General features: G+C 38.2%; 1 protein-coding gene across 1 annotated transcript in view; it reads left to right on the forward strand.

Annotated features, from left to right (window-relative positions):
• Positions 1–16,944, forward strand: part of LOC113980479 (cytochrome c oxidase assembly protein COX16 homolog, mitochondrial) — a 42,618-nt gene extending 25,674 nt beyond the window's left edge. The window contains exons 3-4 of the mRNA XM_027707688.1: positions 4,744–4,806; positions 15,386–16,944. Coding sequence (XP_027563489.1) covers positions 4,744–4,806; positions 15,386–15,505 — 183 coding nt within the window. The 3' untranslated portion in view covers positions 15,506–16,944. The remainder of the gene's footprint in view (positions 1–4,743; positions 4,807–15,385) is intronic.
• The last annotated feature ends 10,841 nt before the right edge of the window (positions 16,945–27,785 follow it).

A 27,785-nucleotide genomic window follows, 5' to 3' on the forward strand; every position in this document is an offset into this window, starting at 1 on the left:
GAATCGAGGCATACGTGTGCTGTGGGCAACTGGTATGTTACCCTGAAAATCAGAACGTGAATCAACTTGCTCTGCCTCTCTGAATGCTGAACAGGAGTGACACTGCTAATCTGCTTTGTATTCCTGTGTTTCATAGAATAGTTTGAGTTAGAAGGGACTTTTAAAGGTCGTCTAGACCAACCCCCTGCAATGAGCAGGGACATCTTCAAATGGATCAGGTTGCTCAGAGCTCCGTCCAACCTGACTTTGAATGTTTTCAGCGATGAGACATCCACCACCACTCTGGGCAACCTTTGCCAGTGTCTCACCTTCCTCATTGTAAAAAACTTCATTCTTATACTTTGTCTAAATCTACCCTCTTTTAGTTTAAAACCATTAGCCCTTGTCCTATTGCTACAGGCATTGCTAAAAGGTTTGTCCCTGTCTTTCTTAAGTACTGAAAGGCCAGAATAAGGTTTCCCCGTAGACTTCTCCAGGCTGAACAACCCCAGTGCTCTCAGCCCATCCCCATAAGGAGAGGTATACTATCCCTTTAAACTTCAAAAGGGATGGTGATGGTGTTTTTTGTGCTCCCTTGTGGAAGAGCTATCCTTTCCTTATCGTGGAGGTAAAGTTAGTGACATTTACAAATTTCACAGTCACCGTCTGACTATATTATTTACTTCTGAGCCAAAATGAACTATGGTCACTGAGGATCAATACCACATTGTTAGCTGGAAAATTTTTCTTAGTAGCAGGACATTTAGGTTTATAACCAGAAATACTCGTGTCACAGACAAAAAAACTCCCTTTTTTGAAGTGAGTGTACAGTTTCTCACAGTGCACTGCAGGAGTACCTGATTTGGTAGAGGCTGCAAGCACCAGGTATTCCTGCTTTGCTATGTAATGATGCCCCTTGTCTGCACCCCGAGGTGCACTGTTTCTTCCATCTAGAAGTTCTGTCTAGGTTCTAATTGAAAAACTGAAATGTCAACCTTAAAATGAGAAGTGGCAGCCACATTTTAGAAGGTTTTTAGGTGGTTACAGCCTCAAGTAGCTGCCTACAAAGATTTCTAAGAATATATCTGTGCTTAGCATCTATTACTTTTAGCCATCTAAGAATTTTTTTTTAAGTCTGTTTCTTTGGGAACCTTTTGAAGTTAAGTAAGGGTAGGTTTGAAGGAACAGTGGGAGTGTGAAATGGGCCAAAATTCTAATTTGAAAACTGTGTTCTTAAACCCTTTTTTAGATTTTTCTGTATTGCACTTGCCCTTTCAGTTGATGGAATATGAAATAAGCCTGTATAATGCGAGTTACTCTGAGTGTTTCATTCATTTTTGCTGCAACTGGTAGAAAGGGAAAAAACCCAAACCTTCACCTTCACCTCAGAAAAAAAAGAAGTAAAGCCTTGGAAAATTGTATTTACGGTATTGGTTTCAAAGCCTTGCAGACAGCATCTCACGAAATACTTGCATCAAGTATTTCAGTAGTCTTTCAGTAAGAATTTAATGTGAAGTTATGCTGTAATTATAGATGCACACATCTTTGAATTCTATATTTAGAGACAAAGTTTGAATTTAAATGCATCTTTAAGGAGCATCTGAGATTTTGCTGAACAAAGTGGAGTCCTCTAGTGTAAAGGGGTATTGTTTTCTGTTCCCTCCTGTCTCCTAAATAATGGTGCAGAGGACACTGTCAGGCTATTATGGCATTTGGGTTTTGTCTGCTGCCCTCATCATATTTACTAGTACAGATTTGTATCCATAATTTAGCTGATGATTCATTTGCCAGTACATAGGTGAATACTTCTAGCTCATTTGGCAGTATGTGTGTTGGCATAGCAGTCATCATGAAAGCAAAATGTATGTGTTTGTATTTGGATCTTGTGGCAGATGTGTAATACAAAAGAGCTGCTGCTCTGGCATGGGCACTTTCCTGGCTCTGCCCCCACTTTAAGTGTTCCCTTGTTATCATCTGTGATTGTGACTCATATTGATGTTTATCTGCATTTCCAGAATGAAAATAGCATCGTTCTGTTTTCCTTTTTTTTGTTCTTGTGATGTTTCAAAGATAGTGCAGCATCTTACAAACACAGTGGAAACAGAACTTTATAATACAGTTTTTCTCAACTGCTATATTGATTCCTAAAACAACTTGTAACCCATCTGTCTCCATTTGGTGGCTGAAAAGCAGGGATTTGCAATCAGGGTATTAGAATGTGCAGGTGGATCAATAGCTCTGTGGAGTCAAGTATGTTTGAATTATTATGTGTGGTAAGTATGTATATAGGGAACAGAAAAGGTAACGATAAGAGAAAATACATACTTGCTCCCTTTTTTTATTTTTGTTTTGTGTGACTTGGAGCAAAAGTGGACTTAAAATGTGTATATAGTTTGCCCTCAAATCAGGGTTTAACTAGTGTTATTTGGTAAGTTAATTTGCCGAATAAAATTCTGGCTTCTAACGAAGCAGCAGTTTCTGTTCCTTTCACATTTACAGGACATTTTTCTAAAGAAATTTCAGCTAGCTTCCTTCATTTCTGCATTTTTGTTAATACTAAAGCTACAGCATCAAATTGGAATGCTGTGTTTCAGTTTTGCTAGTCTTCTCCCTTTTTGCAGGCAGAGAAGAACGACGACATGAGAAGGTCTGAAGACACAAGGGGCTGGAAGGGAGAGGAAGCAACAGTAACTTCACCACTTGTTTGCCTTTACCTCACACAAATGTGGCCGTGCAAACACCACACATTAAACAAACACACTAAAAATTGCTAAAATAGAACTTGATAATGGGGATATTGAACTGTCTTTGTAAGTTGAATTCTGGCTGTGGTTAATTAGGTAAATGTGCTGCTCCAACCATGTTATTTTGCGTGCCTCATTATTAAATGAAGGGAAAATGTAGGATGAAATCAAACGATTGCGTCTTTACTTGCTGGAGCATTTATTTCCCCTTGTCCATACGTGCATTGCGAGAACACAAAGCATAACAAATAGTGTTTGCATTTAGTTCTGAATACAGTGAGGTCCATGATCACTCTTCTCTCTGTGAAAGCAAGCTTCAAAGCCTGTCTGGCTGCCCAGACTTTGCATTTCTACACGTGTGATGGATGGGTTCGTTGTTCTAATGAAGCATGGCTGTTGTTGGAGGTCATGGTCACAGGAGAGAGGCAATCCATCTTTAATGAGGGGCAGTTCTACAGAGGCCTTGAATGCCAAGGCAAAGATGTAGCATTTCATTTTTTTATTTGATATGGAGGGCCAGTGCAGAGACACTATCTTGTTTTACAAATTTTTTTTAATTATGAAGAAGGTGGGAGCTGTATCCGGTACAAACATTAACCATTTTAGATATTTTGGCTTAGTTCCCAGGTGTAATGAGTCTGGAGGTTGCAAATGTGTATATTGCTATGGCCAGATTGCTGATGAGATGGGGAAATCAAACCTCTGGCCATGCACAGATGCTGTTAGACTTGCCTGTCTGAGCATCCATCCTTAGGAACTGAGGTCTCACAGGCTGCATGTTAACTAGCAGGCAGTGTCTGTAATCAAGGGGAACATTATGGCTTAGGGAAATTCTTCAGAGCAATTCCCATCAATACAGATAATAGGTGTGTATTTTAAGTACCTCTTACGATTAGGAGCTTGTTTTAGGGGACAATCTGAAGGTGGATCTTCTTATGGACCAGGCAAATTCTGACCAGGCAGATTCTGTTACATGAATTCCCTCCTTTCTGTTTTCTAGGCTGCTTATAGATGTTGGTTGTGATGAGGGTAACCGAGTCCTTGTCAACTGAGCCCAGGTCAAGAAACAGCAAATTAAGAATAACAACTTTTCTTCACTGAATTAGTCATAGTTGGACTAGTGTACCAGGGATGTACAACTACACACATTACCAGTCTCCTTACACATCTGTTTTGGTTTTTAAGATCTAAAAATAAGATTGTTCTCTCATGGTGGATTTATTCAGTATTTTAATTAATTTGCCTAAAGACTATGTCTGAATACTGTGTATGTGACTGATGTCTGTTTGAGAAGAACATAAAACACTTTCTCAAAGTGTGAAGAATGCTAGTTATCTTTTTCTCCTTTGCTTCTACTCTTGGGCCTGTGGAAGACAGATGTTACTTAGCAGAGGGAGGGATGAACATCACTTCTTCCGGGCTCAGAAGAAGTTAAAATGTGAAATGCATCTGCTGTGCTTCATTGACATGTCTGTTCTTGGATTTGTTCTTTGAATAAACTTCTCTGAAAGGTGGCAGGAATCACCAACACTGTCAGGACAGAATCAAAACTAGGAAAGAGCTGTGTGTTCACCAGAAATTGGAAATTCAACTCATGCTTTGACTTTGAAAACCAGAAAATATTGTATACCTATTCACTGAACTCAGCATTCAGGAGTAAAATATGTAATGTGATCACAATTTTCTCTTTCTTGCACTTGTTTCATTTATTTAAGCTTTGTTTAGTTTGACAGTTTCAAACTAAACAGATACAGATTGAAGTATCTAAGGTAATGCAAGTGCAGGGCTATAGTTAAAAATGTGCTTCCTTTTTGAGTTTAAAAGTTTGGCTGTTGACCTGTCTCTTTTCAGCCCATTCTTGTGCTGTGTTTATCATTCTGGTATCTGAACAAATGGCACATAAACTGATTTAGAGGAGAGGAGGGTTTGCATGTACCAATACTTAGTATATTTTAAGATTTCTTTAAAAAAAATAATCTTAACAGCAAGCATTTTTGCTGTATTTTTGTTTGTCTTTCAGGTTGATCCAGCTTTGAAAGAAAAATTGAAACAGAACACTGTGACACTGGAATCTGAATATGAGGTAAAATAAATTTGTTGCTTGGGGCTCATAACCTTGGGTACCCTTGAATACCCTGGCCGCTGGTGGGTTGTATCTGTCCCTAACTAAAATTAGATCAGCCATCTGCCTTTGACTCACTGATGTCCAATAAAAACAAGGTTTTTCTGTAAAGAAAGGTTTTTGAACACATAATGCTTCTTTCTGAACACAGCTTCACTTTGATGTCCAGATGCCAAGTGCAGTGGTACAAATAAATTCCACTCTTTCTGTGGTTAACCTAGTTTATAAATGTAGAGCTGATGTTGGCCTTAGATAGAATGTGTGTGCACATATGTCAGCACTTCTGCTGCATGAGTTTTGATGATCTTTAGACCAAATTACAGAGCAATGTGCATGATGTGCTTTCTGTTATTTCTTGCTTCTGAAATTTATGTGCATTTTTCAAACAACTGTCGTTCTTTTTACATGGTTTCAGAATATTTTATAGAGAAATATTTCACTCTTTCCTTAACATTGCATTTTCTTCGAACATTACTGACCTCCAAGATGTCTGTTCTGACCAGTTTAATATCCAGAGTTTCAAAAATCTTCAGGTCTACAAAAAGCCATGTTAGAAAAACTGGAAAAAACCTCCCTTGAACCAGAAACAAAGGATAAAGCTATTTAAGATAATTTTTAATGTTTTAAAATTAATTGAATCAAATGTCCTGCTAACACTTTATCTATCTCTATGGTCCTTTTGCTGAACACAGGTTTTTGTTTTCTTCCCATACCACATTCCTGTGACAAGCCTTTGAAGATCTTGATAGCACCCATTGCTCTCATACTTGGGTGTCCAGAGGGCAGAACATGGTCTTGATAATAAAATGTTACTATCATATTACTCTTCTGTGATTTCTGTATTTTTGCATGCCTAATTTCACAAAATATCTGTATACCTGCTAGTTTTTACCATTATTGCAAACGCTTCTGGGGTGTCCCCCTGCTATGAAGAACTACAGTTTGTGGTGTAGGGAATAAAAAGATGGAAAGTTCCAATGGAGACTCAAAACTTACAGATCCATTAGGTTCTGATTGCCTCTGGGATTATTGTGTCTCTCACTTTCCATTCAATATACTGTAAGGCTGCTCTGATTTATTTATGTGGAACAAAAAGTAAAAAGAACCACAAGCAGCAAAAAGAACCACATCTCAAACTCAATACCTAACCTCAAAATCAATTGATCTGTATTCAGATATGCCTTACTTTCTCTTCAGAAGATAAGTAAATAGTTGAAGGATAATATTTAAATAGCCATAACTGCATTACCTTTATGGATAAATCAATGGTAATAAAATACATCTGACATAACAATATATTATAAGCCTACTTGGATAATGAGGCTCCTTTCTGATGGACAGAAATGAGAGAAGCAATCTTATTTTTTACTTAATCTAAACTGCAAAGAGTTCCCAGACCAGGATTCTTCCAGAGTAGTGCTTGGGTGTTATAGAGGGCAGACTAGTTCAACAAATCAAATGGATTTGCATTTCCCCATAATGAAAATAGATTTGGATTATTGTTTTGAACTCTAATATCAATATATGCTATGGGAACCAACTTGCAAGCGCTAGGCATATTAATTTCTATCTTCAGTGAGACTTGTGAAACTACCAGCAGTCCTGCACATGCTTTGCAGTTCCACTCTGTGTGACAATTTTAAGTCAATGTTACCTCTATGTTCTGGTGGACAGAATCTAACCAATCACTGAGCTACAGCTGACATTTAGGAGAGTAGTTTCTTGTGGACCCTGTCTGTTCCAGACTAGGGGATTTTTGGGTAGACTTTTTTCCTTTCTGTATTTTTTTGACTCGTCCAAAATATACTTCTTAAGAACATCTTCTAATTCAATATGTAGGTCACACTGAAGGATTACTTGGGTAGCTGTTACTAAATATGGTGTGATAAGAGATCAAGGGCAGTTAAAAAAAAGTTCCTGTTTTGATATGTAAAGCTTTATTTTAAAATATTATTAGCATTATATATGCAGCTGTTACCACACTTTTGAATCATGGTTGCCTGATACATGCAAATGTCCTTTGGCTCTCCCTAAGACTTTTAAAAATACCTTACAGAAATGTACATATTGAATACACACTGAATTCCTCTAGGATGTCATAATTTCTTCTGTAAGCATACATATGCCCTTATGGGTGTATTGCAAAAGATAAAGACATTTCTGGTATTTCAGACATGTTGAAGTCTGCTTTTTGTCTGCAGTGGGGGGGTGGGGATGTAAAAAGTTGTAATCACAGACTTAATCAATTTACTGTGAAGAAATCAAAATAAAGACATTTTCTTACCTTCTAGTTTACTAAATTATCTCTTCTCAAGCTATACAAAATTTACTTTATTTCATGCAGGAGTGTTTCGGGTCAGGATACTATTTTGAGGAAGGAAGAATTTACATGTGTAATTCATACTGCATTTCTTATATCTCAGATCTGTTAATAATGCCATTTATCTTGTGCCTTGGGATATGCCAGAGGAGCAAACTACCTTTGCATGCATTCTCCATTGTTTATGCATTCCTCTCACACACTTATATGTCCTCGTGTGACCAATTAGTCTTTGCTCTTCCCCTTTGCCTAATAAATCATGGCTCTGTCCACTAGTGACACAGGTACTAATGTGATTGCAGTTCTGCGCTGAGCTGGGGCCTTGTAGAACACACTGAAAAAATGTCAAGTGTTTGACCTGTGACAAAAGGATAGAGTATTTTATTTGAAAGTACAAAAATACAGTTTGAAAAAGGGAGACAAATAAACTGATTGAGTTAAAAACATTCTTGTAGTTGTTCAACAGTCACAGTACATTCCTGTTCATTGGTTTAATGTAGTCTCAAAATAACATTCCTTATCCTACCACTTGGTTGCTGTACTTTTGTGAAATTAACAGTTTAGTAAACACTAGAAAATATGGCCTCAGTTACATCCGACCCCAAAATATAGAATTGTTGTTTAAGGGTTTTCTAGCAAATAAAAACATCCTTATGAATTTATTAACCTTTTACAATGGAAAAATCCTTTAAGTTTGAATCAAATATATGATATCCAGTGGGAACCAATAGCAAGTGAAAGTAGAGGAAAAAATATCACAATAAATAAAAATGTGAGGGATTGCTATGGAAACAGTAAATGAGAAGTTATAAAGCAGAGAAGGTTGACACTAGATGCTAAGGGCATCAGAGCTGTCTGATAAGTAAGCTGACAAGGATATGGGTAAGAGGATGGTGTTGCAGCAAACCAAGAATAAAATAATGAGGATGTGAAATCATGAATAACTATGTTGGCAAAGTAGCAACATTGAAGAAATATACCTGTGGGGTTTTTTTAATAGAAAAAAGTCCTTTGTATTTGAATCAGATGTACTTCCAAACTCCTTAATAACCAAACAAGATGTTATTTAATATCTACTAGACTCTCATGGTTTATAGGTGAGTTCCAAGAATATGCTTGGAAGACTTCAGTGGCTGCTGAAAATTTCAGTCTGGGATTGATGGTTCTCTGGGAATCATTATTGGGTAGAAAGATGATACTATGAAGTGTTCTGTGAGATTTGAGGTGTATCTAGGCAATATTAAGTACTTTTTTCAGTATGAAGATATTACAGAAATTGTAAAGTCTTTACTAACGTGCAAGTGACACGAAAGTATTGCAATAGTATATGTATGGCAAGGCAGGGACAGAGAGCTGTTCATGTTACTTGGTAAGCTGGGCCCATTAAATAAAGTGCAAAGTACCTTTTAAAGTTGCCAAAGCTATGTATTTTTCAGGCCAGATCGGACTGTGTTATGGAAGGCAGCAACTCTGGAAAAGACTTAGGAGTCAGTGACTAAATAATTCAGCTTGACCTTCTACTGTGGTATTCAGTGTATGAGTATAAAGAGGAATGGTAGATGTAGGAACAGGTGATTTTACTTCTGAGTGTGACACTGATGAAGCTGAAACACTGGTTCAACTTTTGGTATCCATATTTTGAACAAGGGTTTAAGAATGGATTAGGTTGCAGAACAGGCTGACTGTATTAACTTAGGGCTAGAGAAAAGACCTTAAAAGAAACTTAAAGATTTAAATACTTTTAAAAATACCAAAAAGAATGTTGCTTACATATAAATACCTTCATATGGAGAAAGTGATAGCTATTGAAGATTTTTTTTTTATTGCAGAAATGATACTAAAATTAGAAGTAAGGTCCATTATTGATAGATGGGAACATTATTTGAACACAACAGCAAGGAAAATGGGACCTCTGTCTTTCAGAATATCAAAACTGTAAAACTTTAAAAAGTTTTCCTTCAACTGGTTGCAAGCTATTGGACTTAGCATGACATAATTCACTGTTAATGGTCATACCAAAGATTGCTGCTTTCTTGACTAAGTGTATAAACGTTGATCAGGTTTTGTTCCTTATAATTTGATAATCACAGAAGTTCAACATCAGATCTGGACAGAAGTTTTGTAATCATTTGTCCTGAGAATTACAGCAAAAGTATTGTAGTTGCAGTGTTAAAATGTATGTTGAGGACAGTTCAAAAATTAAAAGCAGGTACATGGAGAGGTTTCTTGTGAATTTAACCTCTTTATTTACTGTCTTAAAAGAAGAATTTGAATAGGCTTTACTTAAAAAGATTCAAGCCACTTAATGCTCATTTGACTTCAGGCATTGTGGTGCCAGCAGAATGGAGGAAATTTCTTTTTAGGGAATGATAGTGTAATAACATCTTAATTTTTGTTATCAAGTAGATGCATCCAAGCGTGTGGACATCAGGAGTAGTCTAGGAAGAAAGTAATTCTTGAATGTCAGTAGGTGAAATTTGCAACTATCTTATTGTTATCGTTATCAGTACCTGAGGATTACTGATTTTGTTGTTAAGAATTAACAGATTAGTGTATTGAATTGATTTGCTTCACTGTCTGTGAAGATACTAGTGGCTAAATGTCTTGAGCTGTTTGAGAGCTGAGTAAGATGTTAGGAAAACATCCCTCCTGTTACGACACTAAGAGATACTGTTCTTCCCACTTCAGTCACTGCGTTCCTTCCATGATCTCTTCTTGTTGCATTGTCCAGCCTAGACATTAGATTCCAACTGCCCACCAGGTTGTGTTTGGGACAAGCTGAGTTTCTTGCATTTCAGTTTATTCACATGTAAAATGGTCTAGATTGTTTTTGTTTCACTGTGAGTGTTCAACACTTAATGTTTGGTAGAGAAGGACAAAGTGGTGTTATTTTATCATTAATGGAAACTGTTTCTTTTCCTATGCCGACACTCTACTGTTAGTAATTCCTCAGTGGAAACTGATCATTTCTTGTTGTGGTAATCTCTTGGCCCTTCGCTGTGGTATTCATCGCAGCTTTTCCTTCTCACGTAAGAAACCTGCAAAAGCTTGCTTTTCAGATCCCTTCAGAAGAAAAAACATCATGTGTGACTCATGGTTCTAATACTTTTTGATGCTGGTACACCTCATTCTTTTTTTTATTAGAGTATCTTTTTATCTATATTAGAAGGACATACTGTGCCAGATTTTATATACAGAAAGTAAAGAAATTGTCCACACTTCAAGTATTCCCAGGAAGATGTTTGAAATAAACCTTTTTTGTGTTGTTGGGAGGGTTTTATGAGCTCCAGATAGGGACATGCTGTGGAAATCTGTATGCTCTTTTAGCAGCAACAGAACTGTCATTTTTTGCTCTTACTGGTCTCCTGCACTGTTAAAGATCACACATCCCCTTCAGTCAAGTTCATCTTTATATAGTTGAAAAAAATGCTGCAAACATCCTAAAAGTCTGTCCCTGGCTGCTCCTCTTTTAGAGAGTTGTGCTGCAGTAACTAGGACATACCTTTACAAAGTTTAATATGATACAAAGTTAGCAGGATCAAGCAGTCAGACTTGGGAAATTCCTTGGTCCTGTTGACTTGGCTAGGTCTCCCAAGTTGTAAATTTCAAGATAAATCTTAGTAACCAGCACTTCTCTTTCTGGGGCACAATAACCATAGCTTAATAAAACTTTCGTATACAAGGGAAATGAAAACTATCCTAAATGTACTTCATTCTTAATTAAAAGTGGAATTTGCTGAATTTCAGATGTTTGATCTTGAATTTGAACTGTTGCATTCATGCTATTATTTATGTTGGATCTTTCTGAGTTTTATTTTTGCTTAAGAAGATATGCCGAAATTAAATGACGCATACATGAGTTCTGTTGACGTTACCAATACAGCTTGCAGATCTTTTGGACTGAGAAGTCCATGTTGGGTGATCTGCAGGTGTAATCTATAAATGGCACTGGGTTATCTTCTGAGATTCAATGTGGTTTTTAAGAGATTCTTAATTTTAAAAAGGAAAACTGCTTGTAAATTAGGAGGAAATCATGGCAATGCTTAATTCCTGGTGCAAGTCTGTCTAATGTTATATTCTGTTACATTAAAAATTCAAGGCTGTATAACCATATCATTTTAATTGAGTGATATAATTGTTTAGTTTAGTCAGCAATTTGTATCACTGTAGCACCTTCACACAAGACAATAGAAGAGCACTCTGTGAACGTTAATTAAACTCTATGACACCTCTTGGAGGCAAGTTCTGCTCTTATGCTTCATATTGGGAAAACATTGCACAGAAAAATTGGCAGTGCCGTTCTTTGATACACATATTTTACAACATAGTCACTTGAGGATGTTTCGCTTCTCTCTCCACCCCATGATTCCTTCAGCTGTGCCAGTTCAAATGTTTGCACAGTCCTATACTTATATAGGATTTGTTCATAAACCGTATGAATTTTGTTTTCTAAATTATTTTGGTTTTGTGATTGGAGCACAGCCCCACATAATGTTGAATTGGCATAATTAAAGGGAAAATAACCCATGGGGGAAGAATCTCTTAAACCAGTTCACCATAGATTAATTAATGTGCCATAGGTGAATGGTAGTGGATCCCACTGAAGTAAGCAACAAAACCTCTGTTGGTTTCATCATTGTGGTGTTTGCCAGTCTTCAGCAAAGCCAAAAAGAGAAGCAGCTCCCTGGATGCTTAGAAGCAAAAACCCTTCCCCCTATCTTCCCTTAATAAACAAAAAATATTTTATTCTGGCCATAGTGTGCTGCTTGCTAACTTGCTTGTATACTAATAACATAAAACTAAACATTCTCTGGTTGGAATAAAACACTTCATTTTAATCTGAGGATTAAATCACTAATCATTGGCTGTTAAATCACAGATTATTAAATCACTAATTGCAGATATTAAATTATGTCACTTCCTAAACAAAGTAAGTAACATTAAGTTTATATTAAGAAAATGACATGTCAAAAAAGTGGCTCTGGGAAGGAGTTGTAAAAATAAGGCCATTTCAGTGTGATGATGAAGTTAAGATTTTCAGTCATGCACAAGATGGCAGATTCAGTGTTAGCCTTAATTCTGTACCTCTGCATCTGTATATCATCATAGAGCTCCTTGATATACCTTTTGTCTCTATAAGCTGTTTTGACACCTTTGCAAAAACAGACTATTCAATTGGCTTAATTCTTTCACAGAGTCACAGAATATTCTGAGTTGAAAGGGACACTGCCTTGGCTCATCTTCTGTCTACAAATGGGTGTGCTTATTATAATGATGGGAAATAATTGTTTCTCTGAATTAGAGACATTTATTTCTGTGGTGCTCATCACAGAATTTATTACGTCAAGCTGTAAAGTAAACAGGGTTCTCTTATCCCTCCTTTCACATATGAGAAACTGAGAATAAAGCCAAGCATTTTTTGCAAGTGGCCACCTTGAATTAACTCAGCCTGAGCAGTAAGAGCTTAAAATGAATTTCTGCAGACTTCAGTTTGTGTATTGTGGCATGAAGACTATCCTGCAAGAGTAGCATTCAAACTCTTTTTAAAATTTTATTTTATTTTAAGGCTGACAGAGGATTATGACTTCTACTTAAGCCAGGCATTTGAACCAGCAATTAAGAAGTGAAGGTCTCTTTGTGTCCTTATTGGTACCTTTGCACAAGTCAAGCTGTTTAACAGAAGTCTTAAAAGTCAAGTGTGGCAAACAGTTGAACATATTTTTCTTTTTCATGGTGCTTGTCTGCATAACTGCATTTTTTTTCTTGAATTTACAGCTTCTGTCAGTCCTGTACTCTTAAGAGGCAGTTTAGCTGATTTAGGGAGTGAATCAGTAGATTTAATGGACTATACTGATCTGACTTTAAACAGCTAATTTTCAATATCCTTTGGGCTATTTGAGACAAGCAGGAAAAGTGGTACTGATCTGATCTGATTACATTTCATTGTAGTCTCCAATGATTTACTGTTTAGTACATTTGAATTGGGAGAAAAAGGTTTTTTGCGTTTTAGGCTTCAAATTCATATGATTTTCAGTTTAGTAAAAGCTGGAATTAGTTAAAGATCTTTATGTGATGTCTTTATAAAGTTAGGTAGGCAGAGTCCAGGTAGCTAAAATGAAAAAAAGAAATAAAATAAGAACTTAAAAAGACCCAGCCAGATAGAAAGAAAGACGCTGACTTCATTTGAGAGTAGAACTAGCTGCTTGTCTGAATTCTCACTGTACAGATCAGGCAAACTGAAGGACCTCTGTAACTTTGCAGCTTGTGCTGCACCTAATTGATAGAAGGACTGCCCATCTGGTCTTAGTCTCAGCACTAAGATGAATTTAAAATGTAGCTATGTACATGTCTTTAGCCTACATCCAATGTAGCCATTTATTATGGGGTGATACTGTTGTATGAATTTTCATGTCAGTGACCAAGCAAAAAGGTCACTGGTTTTATTCAGCTGTATGTGAGGTACTGTCCTGGTTTAACCCCAGCCAGCCACTAAGCCCCACACAGCTGCTCCCTCACTCCCCTGCCATGGGATGGGGGAGAGAATCAGCAGGGTAAAAGTGAGAAAACTCATGGCTTGAGATAAAGATAGTTTAAAAGGTAAAGCAAAAGTCACGTGTGTAAGCAAAGCAAAACAAGGAATTCATTCACTGCTTCCCATGGGCAGTGTGATACCTTTGTGTTTAATAAAATCAGCATGTTTCCCTTCTGTTAAAGCACGTTATCTTCAGTGTAGTTTCCTTGAAGCTTCCATTAGAATCAGATGTTAAATTCTGAATTTGCAATCAAAGGAGATAGTCACTGTTGCATGGGATAATGAGTACCTTTCTCCTTCTCCCTTCTCCCGTGTCAGCTCAGATCCTTTCCAGTTGAAATGAAGTACCAGCTAAGCATAAGATGTATAAAATAGTCAAGACAATTCTACAGAAAGATCTATGCCAACTCTACTGTACAAAATAGTTCAGTTGCTCCTACCTTGTGAAAGTCTGCTGTGTTTGTGCATGTGTTCTCATATATCTTCTGTAGATTGTTGCCTAATTTCTTTTGATATCTGACTAACCTCATTGCAATTTCCTTAGCTGTAGAAGTGGCAGGAAACTTTTACATAACACGAACTAATAGCAGCGGGTCTATTTTGTTATAGCTGTTGAATTATTCTGCAACTATTATTCAAGCCTCTCAATGTTTGCCATTTATTTGAATGATTGACAGTAGGAAAATTAGATCACAGGCTCAGGGCAGGGTTAAGTATCTTCTGGTATATTTTTACAGCATTTGCTGAGATGAGGCCCTGATCACAAATCAGAGGTTTAAATCGCACTGCATTGATGGTATGCAGTGTTGATCTGTTCTGTAGAACATGTAGAACAGCCCTGATTCTGGCAGTGGTGCAGACCCTCTCCTCAGTCTCCCTGTCGTGTCCAATGTCCAATGAGACTTGAGGTCTTTGTCTGCTGGGAAGGGACCTCCATGCCTCTGCCCGTAGGACTGTGAAGATGCGGTGGATGTTTGTGTTCTTCAACTGCAGCTCTTGGTAGGTGAGGTCAGGAGGGCTCCTGTTATTTGCTTTTGTGTGCCTCTAAGTCTAGATAAGTACTGCAGTTGTTGGTAGTTCTGAGTGGGGATGATAGGAATAGGCAAGCAGGTAATTAAATCTAGAGTTTCTAAGTATCTGACAGTTCAGTCAGTTATCTGATGTATGACTTAGTAAGAGACCTGTCTGCAATGGCTGGGTGCCATGGGAAACTAGTCAGCAGAAAGCATTGCACACCTCTCTCAAGTTAAAACCACATGGATTGAAGGGGTTTGCACTGCTGCTGTCTCTCTGTATTTGTCTCTGCTTTGTATTTGTCCTGACAGGATACTTGAGGTCACTAATTGCTATTCTTCTGTATTAGCTATAACAGTGGTTATCACTCGTACTACTTCAGTGCTTGGCAGACTTGCAGTTGAAGAATAGATCTGGAAAACAAGGTGAGAAGGGAGAAAGGGAATACAAGATATCTTCAGTCGTGTTCAGATTCTGCTGTGCTTTCTGACCTTAAATATTATGTATGTGTTGATAAGCAGATGCAGTAATGCCCATCCTAATAATTTATGTGGCCGCATGGATAATGACTAGGTTTTTTCCTTCTTGTTGAACTTCTCATGCAGGGTAGATGAAAGTACTTTAAATCATGGATCTGTCAAGGTGATACTGTTATTTTTGCTGTTTGTCTGCAGAAGCTGGAAAAGTCTGACTTGAATAACTGGGAGAACATCAGAGGACCCAGTCTGTGGGAAGATTCCAGGACTGTTCAGAAGCAACGGCGGGAGGCTCTCCATCTCAAGCAAAGTGACTGAACAAGCCTACTTTGGTGCCTCTGAAAAAAAAAGTCTCTGGATGGACTTAGTTTTTAATCCAGTGTGAGGAACAGACACGGGAGCAATTGCACCGAGCAATTCATGCTGGCGTATATATAAGTAACTGTGAGATCCGTCCAAAAGGCACTGTATTATATGAAGCTCTGTGTTTGCATCCATTTGCAGAGTACCACAGGCTGTATATGTGAATTTTCAATTAAAAAAAGCTGATTATTCTACTTAGAATATCCCATTGTTTTTCAATCTCTAACATTCAAAAATGCTTCAGCAAGGAATAACATTTCAAGAATCACTTGTCAGTACCAGAAGTTGTCATCCTAATGAGAACAACAGTGCTGTCATCTAGATGTGTGTGACCAGATAAATGCTGCTTCAGGGAGCCACTGCCTGACTTCAGGCTTTTAAGCTTGGAAGGTTCTCCACAGGCATATGAGCTGTTTGGAACAGTGAGTCCATTTTTGGCTAAATAATACTCATGAGTTTTATTTCCAGGGACTTGACTGTATAAAGGCGTGTACAGAATGTCAGCTGGTAATTGCTGAAATAACATTTGTTTAGCTGTGTTTAGATTTTTATGATTAGTTTATCGAGACCTTTGTGCAGGCAGGACCTCTGCACTGGAACTTCTCAGTTTAAGTTGGAAACACTCTTCCTCACTAAAAGCTGTGCTGTTTCTCTGTGAGTAAATATTGTAGCAGAATCTTCTTGAACCCCTGTGTAGTGGCAAAGCTCATCTTACCTGTATTATTACATGTATATTTGTGCATGTGCACAGAAATTTTTTATCTTTCAGTGGATTCTTCTGAAATGCTTGTCTTTTTATATTTGTCTCTGTGTGCCAAATGTTTGTTAGAGGACATCATGCCAACATGCAAGACCCTTCTGCTGAGAGAGTTCAATGAAGAAGCATCCAGTTAATTTTTCAAATTGACTTCTGGGGAAGAAGCAAAGATATTTCTCTTGCATGAAGGCCTTAAACTTATCCGTTTTCTTGATGAACAAAATACTCACTGAAATGTCTTGTGTATTTTTAGTAATTTGATCTTCTGCAAAGACTGTTTGGGGAACGTTCATCTTATTTCATCAGTTTTTGAATTCAGTTGTAAATAATTACTTATATGGGCAACATTGCTTATGTCATAACTTAGAACCCAGTTTTAGTGGATTGTTTGCTGGTTGTGGGGTCCTCCCACCCTTCCCTTTTTCATAGCCACTAAATCCTGTATTTTCTGAGGACATATTTGTAACTACCTTTGAAGTGGCATCTCTGGAAAGTGATGAATTTATCTTAGCACCTCAGAAACAATGACATGCAGTTGGAAAACTTTCCAACTTGCTCTTCTCTTCAACTTTCCTTTCGAAAGACAGCCCATATCTATTGATAGTCCACTCAAATAAAATTCCACCATTTTTATTAATGGTGTTGACTCATTTATGAATTAAAAAACCCTCAAAGTAATAATAACGGCTACAGAAGCTGTACTTTTCGTAAAATGGGAAGAGCCATTTCAGCGATTCATCTTTATTGCCAAGCACTTGAACAATGGCTTCATGTTTTATGCTATGCTTTTCTTAACCATTGAATTGGAAGTAATACTTTTGAAAGGCGCATTGAGAGCCAATTAAGTCTCTTAAGTTGTCATGCAACCTAGAGTAGAAGGCACTCCAGAAATGTGGACAATTATAGTTCATAACACTAGCAGGAGAGGCAAACTTCAACTGGTTCAGAACTCATGCTTAGTTCGGCTGCTTATTTGAACTATCCTTTTGAAAGCCATTTATAGCACTTCTGGTTATCTCCAAGGCACCTGGAGACAACCTTCTTCAATTCCTGAATTGTAATTCTACACATCTGTGGCTGGAGGGTGTCAGAGGTAATTAAATGCAATTGTCAGTCTGAGCCACTGACTGACATTTTTGCATCCTTTTTGGTAACTGGCATATACAGGTCTGAGGGGAATGAAAACAAGGCTTTAGTAAGAGGTGTTAAGTATTACAAGGGTAAAAGAGAGGACTGAAGAAGCCAGATCTTCTAATCAGTTTGCTGAAATGAGAAATAAAAGAAGGAAGTCTGGCTAGGTGTCTCTGTGACTGAAAAATCAGTTTCAAAATCCCTATTTTGACAATAAGGGAGAAAGTGTTTTTCTCTCAAAAAAAATTAGCAAGGTTGGTCTTTGGGATCTTCTGTAACAAGAAAAGTAGTAGGATGTAGAAGTGCAGGGAATCTGGAGAACCTGTCTCCAGAGATAGGGAGAGGTCAGCATAGCACCACAGATATATGGGTATCTGTCTGGATGGTTCCCAGTGGCAGCTGTCTGCACCTCAAAATGTTGACCTGATCTTTGTGTGAGATCAGCCCTGTGGATCCTGCCTATTGAGTGTGGTTTTTCTCTAGCACTTTGAATGTGCGGACGCGTGGATGACCCAAAAGAGAACATGCTCAATATCTTCATTCATCCATAACAGATAAAGTAGAGCCTTAGCAAAAGCTGTAGCTACTGCAGCAAACAAGGTTTGTAAACTACTGAATAGCACAGCAGTTGAATTTCAAAGCTACTAAATACATCTGGATGAGCAGTTCACTGTTAAAAACTTAGAGAATCAAAATGCAGAGAACAATCTTGCTAATAGTGATCCTTCAAGGTCTTGAAGATGGGTCCAGCCACCCAAAAAAGGTAGGTCATGTAGGACATGAGTGATGGGAGTTTACACCAGAATATAGAATGGAGAAGCTTCTGAAAAACAACTTAAACCTATTTCATAACCTGGTGACCAGTCCCAAGAAGCAGAGGAAGAAATCCATTTCTTCACAGAGAAGTAGCAACTTGGAGTGACTTAAAGGTCACTGTTCACTGGATGTTTTCCATGGACACTTCTTGTTTCATTGTATGTGCGTGTGTATAGGTGAAACTTAAAAAGTAGGTTTTACCTTCTGAAGTAACTACACAGACCCTTGTACTTCTTGATGATCTTGACTTTGCTCTGAGTTGCTGTGTTTGAATTTCCAGCACAAGTCCAGGGCAAATTTCATTTTGTATTCTGTATTTTCCAGAGGGTTTTATTTCTGCAAAAAATGTGAAAGCCTAATATTATCCTTTGCTACCACTTTATGTCCACTTGGGGGAAAAAAAAAAAAGGAAAAAAAAGAATGAAGAAACAGAGAAAAGAATGGAATGATCTGAAGTCTTAGGAAAGCAAAATAACTATTTTTACATAAATATGCTCAAAGAATTTTCCTTAAGCTTTTATGGTTGCAAAGGCTGCTTATTGTCAGTATTTTCAGTGGAAAACTGCTTTACATCCTTCACTGGAGTAAGGTTCACAAAAAAATTTCCACTCTTATTTTAGACTAGCTAACTAGAAGGTTTTAATCAAAGGAAGGTAATTGCTTACTGTTAGGCCTTCATTTTTTACAAGGACTTGCAACCAGACTCAGCCAACACACAAATAGTCTCTAGAGTTAGAAACAAAAACTCCATACAGATGTTTTTCTTAGAACTTGTACTCTTCCCCAGGAGGCCAAAGCAGTCTTTCATACCACTGGAATCAGACCGACCATATTTTCTTGTTGAATGTGTGTTTTAACTGCATGTTTAACTGTCTTGCTTAACACAGGCAATTAAAGTTTCACCCTCATGGTTTCCATGCTGCTTGGGAGATGTGTTAAAATTAAATTCAACCAAGGCAGCAGCTGGTAGTGCTGCAGAATGGACATGTAAAATATGGTTATACATTGCAAATGTGAGTAGTATATGTGTCATAGTCACAGGTCACTTGAGAAAGAAGAAAACGCCCCACCGAAAAAGCCCCCAGAAATAAATAAGTAGTGTGCATTGCCAGTGCCTCTGTAGGAGAAATCGATGCACTTTCACCTGGCATACTTGGAGTCTGGCATGATGTACCTCGCTGGAAAAAAATGACCATACCTTTTTAGCATGTCAGTTTCAAGGTAGTTGAAGAGATCCTTGATGTTTGATACCAACTCCATTGTGTGTGTTCAGTACCAAATCCATTATGGTATCAACCTCAAGGAGATGCAGTGGCTCCCAGGAGTATCGCTTAATCCCATGCAGGATCAGGGGTAAACCCATCTCTCTGCCCTACAGGTCCATTCTCCCTCCTTTTTCTGTCCTGTCTTCCAGTGTTCCTCCTAAAAAGTAACAGTTCAGTCTCTGAGCTGCTCTTTTCTAATGGAGCTGGCTGTAAAATGTCACCCTCTTTTTTTAAGTTCATTGTCTACCAAGAATTGAAGAATAGTGGTTTCTAAATGAATTTGAATATGCCCTGTAAAATGTAAGCTCAGAAACACAGACCCAGTGTTATATCCCCTTAAGGGTGGCACGCAGCATACAATGGGTCTCTTTTTATCTTCAGATACACAATGCTGTACTCTCTATTTTATGTACAAAGGAAATTAAATGTACTTTTTTCTTTAAAAGATGAGATCTTCATTTATCTCTAGCTGTCAGCTCTTAATAATGTTGCCCAGAGAAGTGTTATCTGTGATTTAGTGGCTTTAGTGGACTATCTTTTGTTCAACAGAGGACAGCAGAATAAAATTTCAGCTTAATATAGCTCTTTTCTTACTCCTTCTGAATAAACAGAGGAAAAAAGGAAAGCAAGAGCAAAGAATCTTCCATTCCAGACTCAAGTTTCTTCTGCTTTGCAATAGATAGGGCATTTTAAGAAAGGAAAGGAGGGAAAGCGGGGGAAAAAAGGGAAATCAGAGAGAAGAAATATGGAAAGAAAAAAGCTCAGGGACAAAAATAGTAATAGAAAACAGCGTGTTCTTTCTGACTGGTCCCTCTGGATAGAATAAGAAGGAAAATGGTTTCTTTCTCATGAAAAACTTCTGAGCTCAAAAAATACGCAAGTCTGAATGAAAAGTCGAGTTCAATATTTTGCAAGCTAATGGTTTTAGAAATACTTCTATTTGGGTGAAGTCCAATGTTTTATTTTGTTTTTCCTGTTTTTCCATTCTTGATTCTTTTTCCTCAGGTACCTTAACTCCGGAAATGAAAAACCACCACTGATCTTAAAAGTGCAGTTTTCACTTAAAAGACTGACAGCACAAAATACTTCAACAGTTTCCCAAACTTTTCACAAAAAGTGTTCTCAATAAGAGTAAAATCTACCAAAATAGGTCTTTCTCAATGAACAGATTGCAAAGTGTCAATCAACCAGATTTAAAAAAAAAATTGTGAAAGATCTTTTTTTAGTTTTCACCCGCCAGTTCTTTTGTTAATTGGTGAATGCTGATGCTGCTTACTGATGAAGATGTGACTACACACCTCTGTGGCTGCATGTGCCAGCCTTCTCCCCACCAGATGTGCACACCTGCATTTGGAATATGGCATGCTTGCAATTTAATAGAGGATTTTGCTACTCAGCAACTTGTGAGAAAAGACCTACCCCTTATTGCCTCCAATATTCCGCTATCCCAGATAATGACATTGCAAGATTTACATGAACTAAAGAAGTTTCCTCAAAAAACAGTTCCTTTTCCTCCCTGCTTTTGCTAATTCTACAACCTAAATTTACTTCTGCTTAGTTCCTTTTAAATAATGTTACTTTTTATTAGATATTCAAACAGCATGCTCGTATGTCATAATATATTAAGAAGAAACCCTGCATTTTTCCCAGTCTAAAAAAAAGCATTGCCCTTGCTTAAGTACTAGATTTAGGGTTTCCATCATTTTAAGTTACCTGTCTAGCAACAAACTGGCAATCAAAGATGGAAATACTTCAGTCCTACTGAGGTTCATACATATTTGAAGTGACTATAGTCCATACAGTTTAGGAGTCATGTCTTGCCATTATTTGGTTATCCACCCCACCACTGCAGATGCTTTTTTGCCTTGCAAACATCCTGACTCAGATGCGATTAAAGATGTGATTAAAGATAAACACGTATTTTCAGTACAAAAATCTGAGCTTGCACATTGCTTATAACAGACCTTTTGGGCTGAGTGCTCCCTGTGAAGTACAAACATCCTAATCAGCTGTGCTGGAATAGTAGCAAAAATTGTATATTTTATCATTATCATCCTTTAAATCAAGATGAACTTGAATACAGTTTGATCAAATTTTTAAAAGTTCACCCTTGCCCTGATATGGGGATTTCTTTTAAGATTTAAAACAGCGTTATGACAGGCAGTGGTTTTTTGCAACTTGGCTTAGGGAAGTCATTGCTGAGGAACAGCTGGGAATATTCACGGTATGTTTCAGTTTAGGTAAACCCCCCCATATTTTAAATAATCAGAAATTTAAATATCTTAAATACTTATTTGAATGTTTGAATTTTAATGTCTTTCGTGACCAGCATAGTACAGGTTTCTGACTAACCCAGGTTATTCAGACTTTGCAAGAAAAAGCTGGATATGGAAACTTGTACTTTGTATGGACAGACCCAGTTGGCTGGGCAGTGATTTTGAATATGAATAGGAGCAGGATTCCTTTATCTCTTATCTTTCATCTATTCAAGAAGATTTCTTACCCCTGTATTGAATTATTCACAAGAGAAATTAAAAATTGAGCAGTCTTTGTCCCTTGAAGCTACACAGGGTTGTGCAATGTTAGAATTGCACAAAAAATGTTCATTTTTCTCACACATACTGCACATGATCTTAAAAGTTCTGTCACTGGTGTGCGCTATCTACTTTAACAGCCACATATTCTATACAACGTTTATGCATTTCCCTTTCTGCGTTCAGGTAATGCCAAGAAACTAGCAGGAGAACAGGTGTTAGTTCTCTCCTATGCTCTCTGCCTGGAGATGCTGTGATCTAGAAACTGCTGCAGCAGTCAATGAAGGTATCTCAGTGCCTTGTTCTTTTGTCCTTGGAGAAGTCTCTTTCGCCATTGGAGGATTCACCACTCTGCTTTCTTTGCATGAGAGGCGTAGCAGAAGATCTGAAATTTGGAAAACATGTAATACCTTAAAGTATCATATGTGTTGTCATATGACTGTAAAGCTGTTTTTTTAGAGGGTGTGCATTATATACCAAATATTTCACAGGAAGGGATCCACAAGGATCATCAAGTCTAACTCTTAAGTGAATGGCCTGTACAAGGATCAAATCCATGACCTTGGTGTTATTAGCACCATGCTCTAATCAGCTGAGCTAATCTCAGGGTCATATATATAGACAGAAACACATATTTAGGCAGCCCCAAAGTCTTTATTTCCCTCTCTGTACACACACTATGGAGAGCTGGAGCGTGGTGCCCCTTCACAGTCACTGCCCTGCCAAGGTGGGCACATGCAGGGATCACCTCTGAGGAATGAAGATGGTTGCTGTAGGAGGAATGGTGATTGTCTGCCCAGGTTACACAGAAGAGAATTCATTTTCCTACTGACACAGATGGTAGCTCCAGAGAAGTCAAGTGTCTCTTCAAACATTAACATCAAGTCACATCATCTCATTCAAAGGTAGGTGGGTGTTGAATTATGCTCTGCTACTTGTCCCCTTCCACTGATCTTGGAAAGCACTTAGATGATGAGTTTTGATCACTTTGCCTTTATAAGTCTAGTTTTGGGTGAGCTTGATCCCAAGAAGTTTGATTTAGCTTTCATGGATGTTAAGACAAAACCTTGGCATGAGGGCTTGCAAAACCAGCAAGGGCCTGTGTTCCTCTGAAAATGCCCTTGGCCTTTCTCCTTGACCTCTCTGGTACAGAGTTATCAGCTATGATTGAGTTTGAAAATTAGGACAGCTCTGATGCTACCATGTTTTTTAATTTATTATTTCTTCTTTCTCTTGAAAAGCTGATGAGTTTCCTGACAGTTTAAATAAAGATTCTCTCAGTAAATTATTATTACAAAGATCAACAAATATTTTAGTGTGTCACAGTGGTGTTTAGATAGAAATTGCAATGCCAGCATTGCCTACTACAGAGGTAATGTGTGTAAGCTACTTTTCTGATAAAATCTGGCAAATCGTGGCATGGACAAGGGGAAGTCATCCTGTAGACAATACTGAACACAGGCCTGTCTGAAATAAAGATGAAATAAGGTAAGGAAATACATCTTTCCTACTTCAAAAGCAAAGTTTTTCTTTGACCATCCTTCAGCCAAAGGTCATGTTGTATGGGCAATAAGGTGAGAGGATCCATCATCTCCCCTGAGTCATTGGGGAGCGATACAAGGTACTTTCTGCCATTAAAGATAACCTTGTATGCATTAAGGACATGAACAGTGTCAGCAAACTGGCCCCGTGAGACCACTTTATTGATGCTGCTTCAGGTTTCTTGTAACATGCAAACCAGTGTTATTACAGTAGAGAACTGGCACAGACCTTTCAGGATTATGTCTTGAGAGCAGCAAGTCAAATACCATCTGCCTAACGTGATAAATTCTGAGTATTATTCCAAAGAGGTTTGCCTCAATCTCCTCTGCAGAGCACACAGAGACAGCTGCCAGTTGCTTTTATCCCCAGCCCCATTCCCATCATTGCTTCTTGACCTTTTGGCTAAGATCAAGTGTAGTATCAGTTGAAGTCTTGGCTTGTGCTGTCTTTGGGGACTCTATCCTGCCCTGGCAGCAGGCTGGGCTCAGTGACCTCCTAGCTCTTATCCACCTGTAACTACTATTATTCCTGCTCTTTAAGAGACCTGGCAGCTTTTAGAAGTCGAGTCCCGTTTAACATGCCTTGCAAGTACAGCTGAGATGCACTGCCCTGAATTACTTCTGTTTCAAAAGGCAGGTGGGTCTCTGGGTTTTGGAGTGGGAGAAATTGCAGTGTAGCTTGTTTCCCTTCTGCTGAGAGCCAATAAAGAACATTTATACTTTTTAAAAATTGTTTTAATGCTTAGAGGAAATATAACCCCAAAATTTTTGAAAGAAGACAACACTGTTAAGTCCTGAGAGTTTTGCAACCCTGCATGAATAGGGTTCTGGGACCAGGCAAAAACATCTCTGATGTTGGAAGACCTTAAAATTTTGTGATAATATGTTCATATTTGTCTAGGTTTGTAAACTTCCTAAATCCAGAGCTGAGGATCCACAAGGGACACTGTAGTTGTCAGCCAGACTTAGTGCCTGAAGACCTTATCTAATCCTGGCTTTTATACACAGATCTATTAACTTGATCTTGGTAGTTTGTTTTGTTTTGTGTTTTTTCCTAAGTCACTCGTGGAACACAAAATCATATATATTATTTCTGGAAGAGACCAAAAAATTATATAGTGGAACCTTGTGTGTAACTCAGTTAGAGGAATTTCACTCCAACATTCATACATCAAGCACAGAACTGGGTATCTTCCAGTCCTTGCGTTGGCAGAGATCACTTAAGAAACTTCACCTTTGTCTCTGCAGCTGTCCTTTGTAGAGGAGGTACATGGAGGATGATGTGAATTTGCCTTTCACCTAGGGAGGGCTGGCCATGTATCCTTCAAAGTCATTTTCTGGGGCAGCACCAGCCAGCTCTCTGTCCTTTGGCATAGGGAGGGATGTAGGAGACTTCTGCTGCAGAAAACCTCTAGCTGGGTTTTATTGGGAAGGCAGCAATGTCTTCCAGAGTGCTAGTCTCCCAGCTGATTTTGTCTCAAAGAGCTGTCTGGTCTAATGACACAAGTTGTGGGAGGCCGGGTTTTGTTCACTGTCTCTTGCTGCTGTTCTCAGGATGTGATTTTCCTATTTTGGTTGGCTGGGTGTGGAGGGAGTGTTGCTATGCTTTAGGGAACACTGCAATTAGATTCACTCAAAACGATCATGTACATGGCAGTGAGCCTTGCTCCTGTGTAAGTAATCCAATGAGTTCTCTGATGGAAGAACCTCATTTACCAGTTGGTGACTCTTGTTAGGTGAGTCCCAGATAACTGCAGCAGCTGGGCAAATCTCAGGTGTGTTCCAAATAATTAGCAAAAGTATTTGAATCAATAGTGGCAGGGAAGCCACTGAAACAGCTTTCCTGAAACAAATTGGTGAATAAACACTGAAAATTTTCAGTCCAAATGAAATCTGTTTACCAAGGACAGCTTTTCTCTCCCTGTGAATACATGGCCTCAGGCCTGTGATGTGGAGTAGAAGCTGTTACTACCTGAAATTGCACTTCATTATCTCATTAGAAACGGAGCTAGAGAAGTGCCATGCTAGCCTCTGGCCTCCTTGCTCCTCCTGATGTGGGCTGGGGATGTTTTCGTGTCAGGAATTAGTGCTGAGGGGGTGCAGGCTGTGCTATCCCTGTGGCAGCAGCTCCACAGAGTGTCTTTGGACCTTATTGAAACTCTCTTATTATTTATTTTTATATATATATACACACACGTATTATATGGGCAATTCACTTTTGACTTTGCTTCATACAAGCTGAAAAACTGTTTCAGTTAGTTCAAGCACATGTAAAAGTAAATTAAGGTAATTTCTTAAAAAAATTAATGAATTCATATATCCTGTAGTTGAAACAAAAGTTCATCTTCCCTCTGCCTAATTTTTCTGGAGACAGAGCTCATGTTTCTGAGTTTACTAAGGAACTCACTTCCATGTTCCCAAAGGAGTAATTATTTATCCCTTAATACAAATTCTATACTTAAACGATCTCTTGATCAATAAGTACAACATAAAGTGAATGTGCTGGGTTTGCACATAAAGATGTCCTCTTCATCTAGCTTCACTGTGAAGTTGTTATATGAGGCTTGCATACTACTACAAAATGTCAACCTCATTTTCTGATACATATCAGTTTCTGATATGTAGATGTCTGATTTTAAGAGAATCAAAAATTTAGGGAAAACAGAAAATGTTGTGAAAATGCTTTCAGTTGTCCATTTCTTCTATGAAATTTTGAAATTAAAATTTTGGAGTGCTTATTAAAAAAAGTGTCTTTCAATAGTCCTATGCTGTTGTGTGTACAAATTGGAGACATAAAGATATTTTTGTATGAAAAGACAAACAGAAGCCAATGTCAGTCCCTGAGTTGTGGGTACTGACAGTGATCCTGAGTGGAAATGTTTGTATTTTCTTAATTGTCCTAATACAGAAGTATTTCATAGAATCTGTCGCTTGAGGGAAAATTTTCCTTCTAACAACTGAGGTCTTGTAGCAGACTAATGTGTCCTGGTTTTAGATAAAAACAAGCATATTACTGGGTATTCCTCCCTTTTGATCCTCTGTTGTTGAGATTTATTGCCTGCCATTTATAGCATTTGCAACTTGCAATTAAGGCTTCTATTTTGAATACCTAATGCATAAGCAGGAATTACCATACCTTACTATTTGGATATGTTTTTCAAACCACAGCAGAAAAATAACATGTTTCAGATGTGACATAAAAACATTTAAAGCAAGATAAAGTTCATAGTGACCTAATGTTATATGAATAAATTATAATTTTATTAAACACTTTCCCATCATTTTGAAGAGCTCCTCTGCATAAAGTCTGTCAGATTTGCCTGAGCATTTGGAGCAAGGAAAGTTTAATGTTTGTATGATTAACTCTTTGTTTTCTTAAACCCTCTTCGTTTTAAATGCTCAGCTGGCTTTGTGCAATAGAGACTAATTGGGCATTCATCTCTTGTCTGGAATGGGTATTGGAGCACCCGATCTCTGCATCCATGAGCTGTATTCCCTCAGGAAGCACAACTTACTCAGCCTGTGAACTGGTCCCTGGGGCCTCCTAGGAGCAGCAGGCAGTTGGCAGGACTTCTGTTGTGTCTAGCTATTGGGAGGCTTGAGTTTTGGGGGAGTATCTGGCTGCTGCACATGATGAACTCCAGCTCTGTGTGTCTGCTGTATCTTCAATTTTATGGCAATGAAGGGGCTGTGAGGACCTCAGAGAGTAGCAAAGGGAAATTTGGGTGCTACTGGGCTAGACTTTTAATCATGCTGGAGGGCTGGAAGATTGAAGGATGGGCAGGAGAAAGGCTCTTTTCCCTTTGGCTGGACTGAGAGAGTGCTAACTAATGGTCATCCAAAGAACTAGACTGGGCTGCAACTATGAGCCTTGGTTGTTAGTGTTGTGTAAAGGGAGGAGATAATGAAAAGAAAGCAAAGGTCTTGTCTCCCCAAATACCTTTCAAATTAAATCACTGTTTGTGGCTATCAAGAAAGCTGGAAATTCTATTCCACCAGGGACGGGGGAGTGGAACGAAAGCCCATGTGTATTTTTAGCATCCCTTATAATCATGTCACCTTTTGAAATGAAAGCATCAGTGCATTAGAGCGTAGAAACTGGGTAGAGGACATCTTCTACCAAGAGAAATGTCATGCTCAGAGTGACTGAGTCATTCATTGTCTGAATGATATTTGCGCTGGCCAGGAGAG

Source organism: Neopelma chrysocephalum, unplaced genomic scaffold (assembly GCF_003984885.1).
Source record: "Neopelma chrysocephalum unplaced genomic scaffold, ASM398488v2 Primary Assembly neopelma1_24, whole genome shotgun sequence".
Classification (NCBI taxonomy): domain Eukaryota; kingdom Metazoa; phylum Chordata; class Aves; order Passeriformes; family Pipridae; genus Neopelma; species Neopelma chrysocephalum.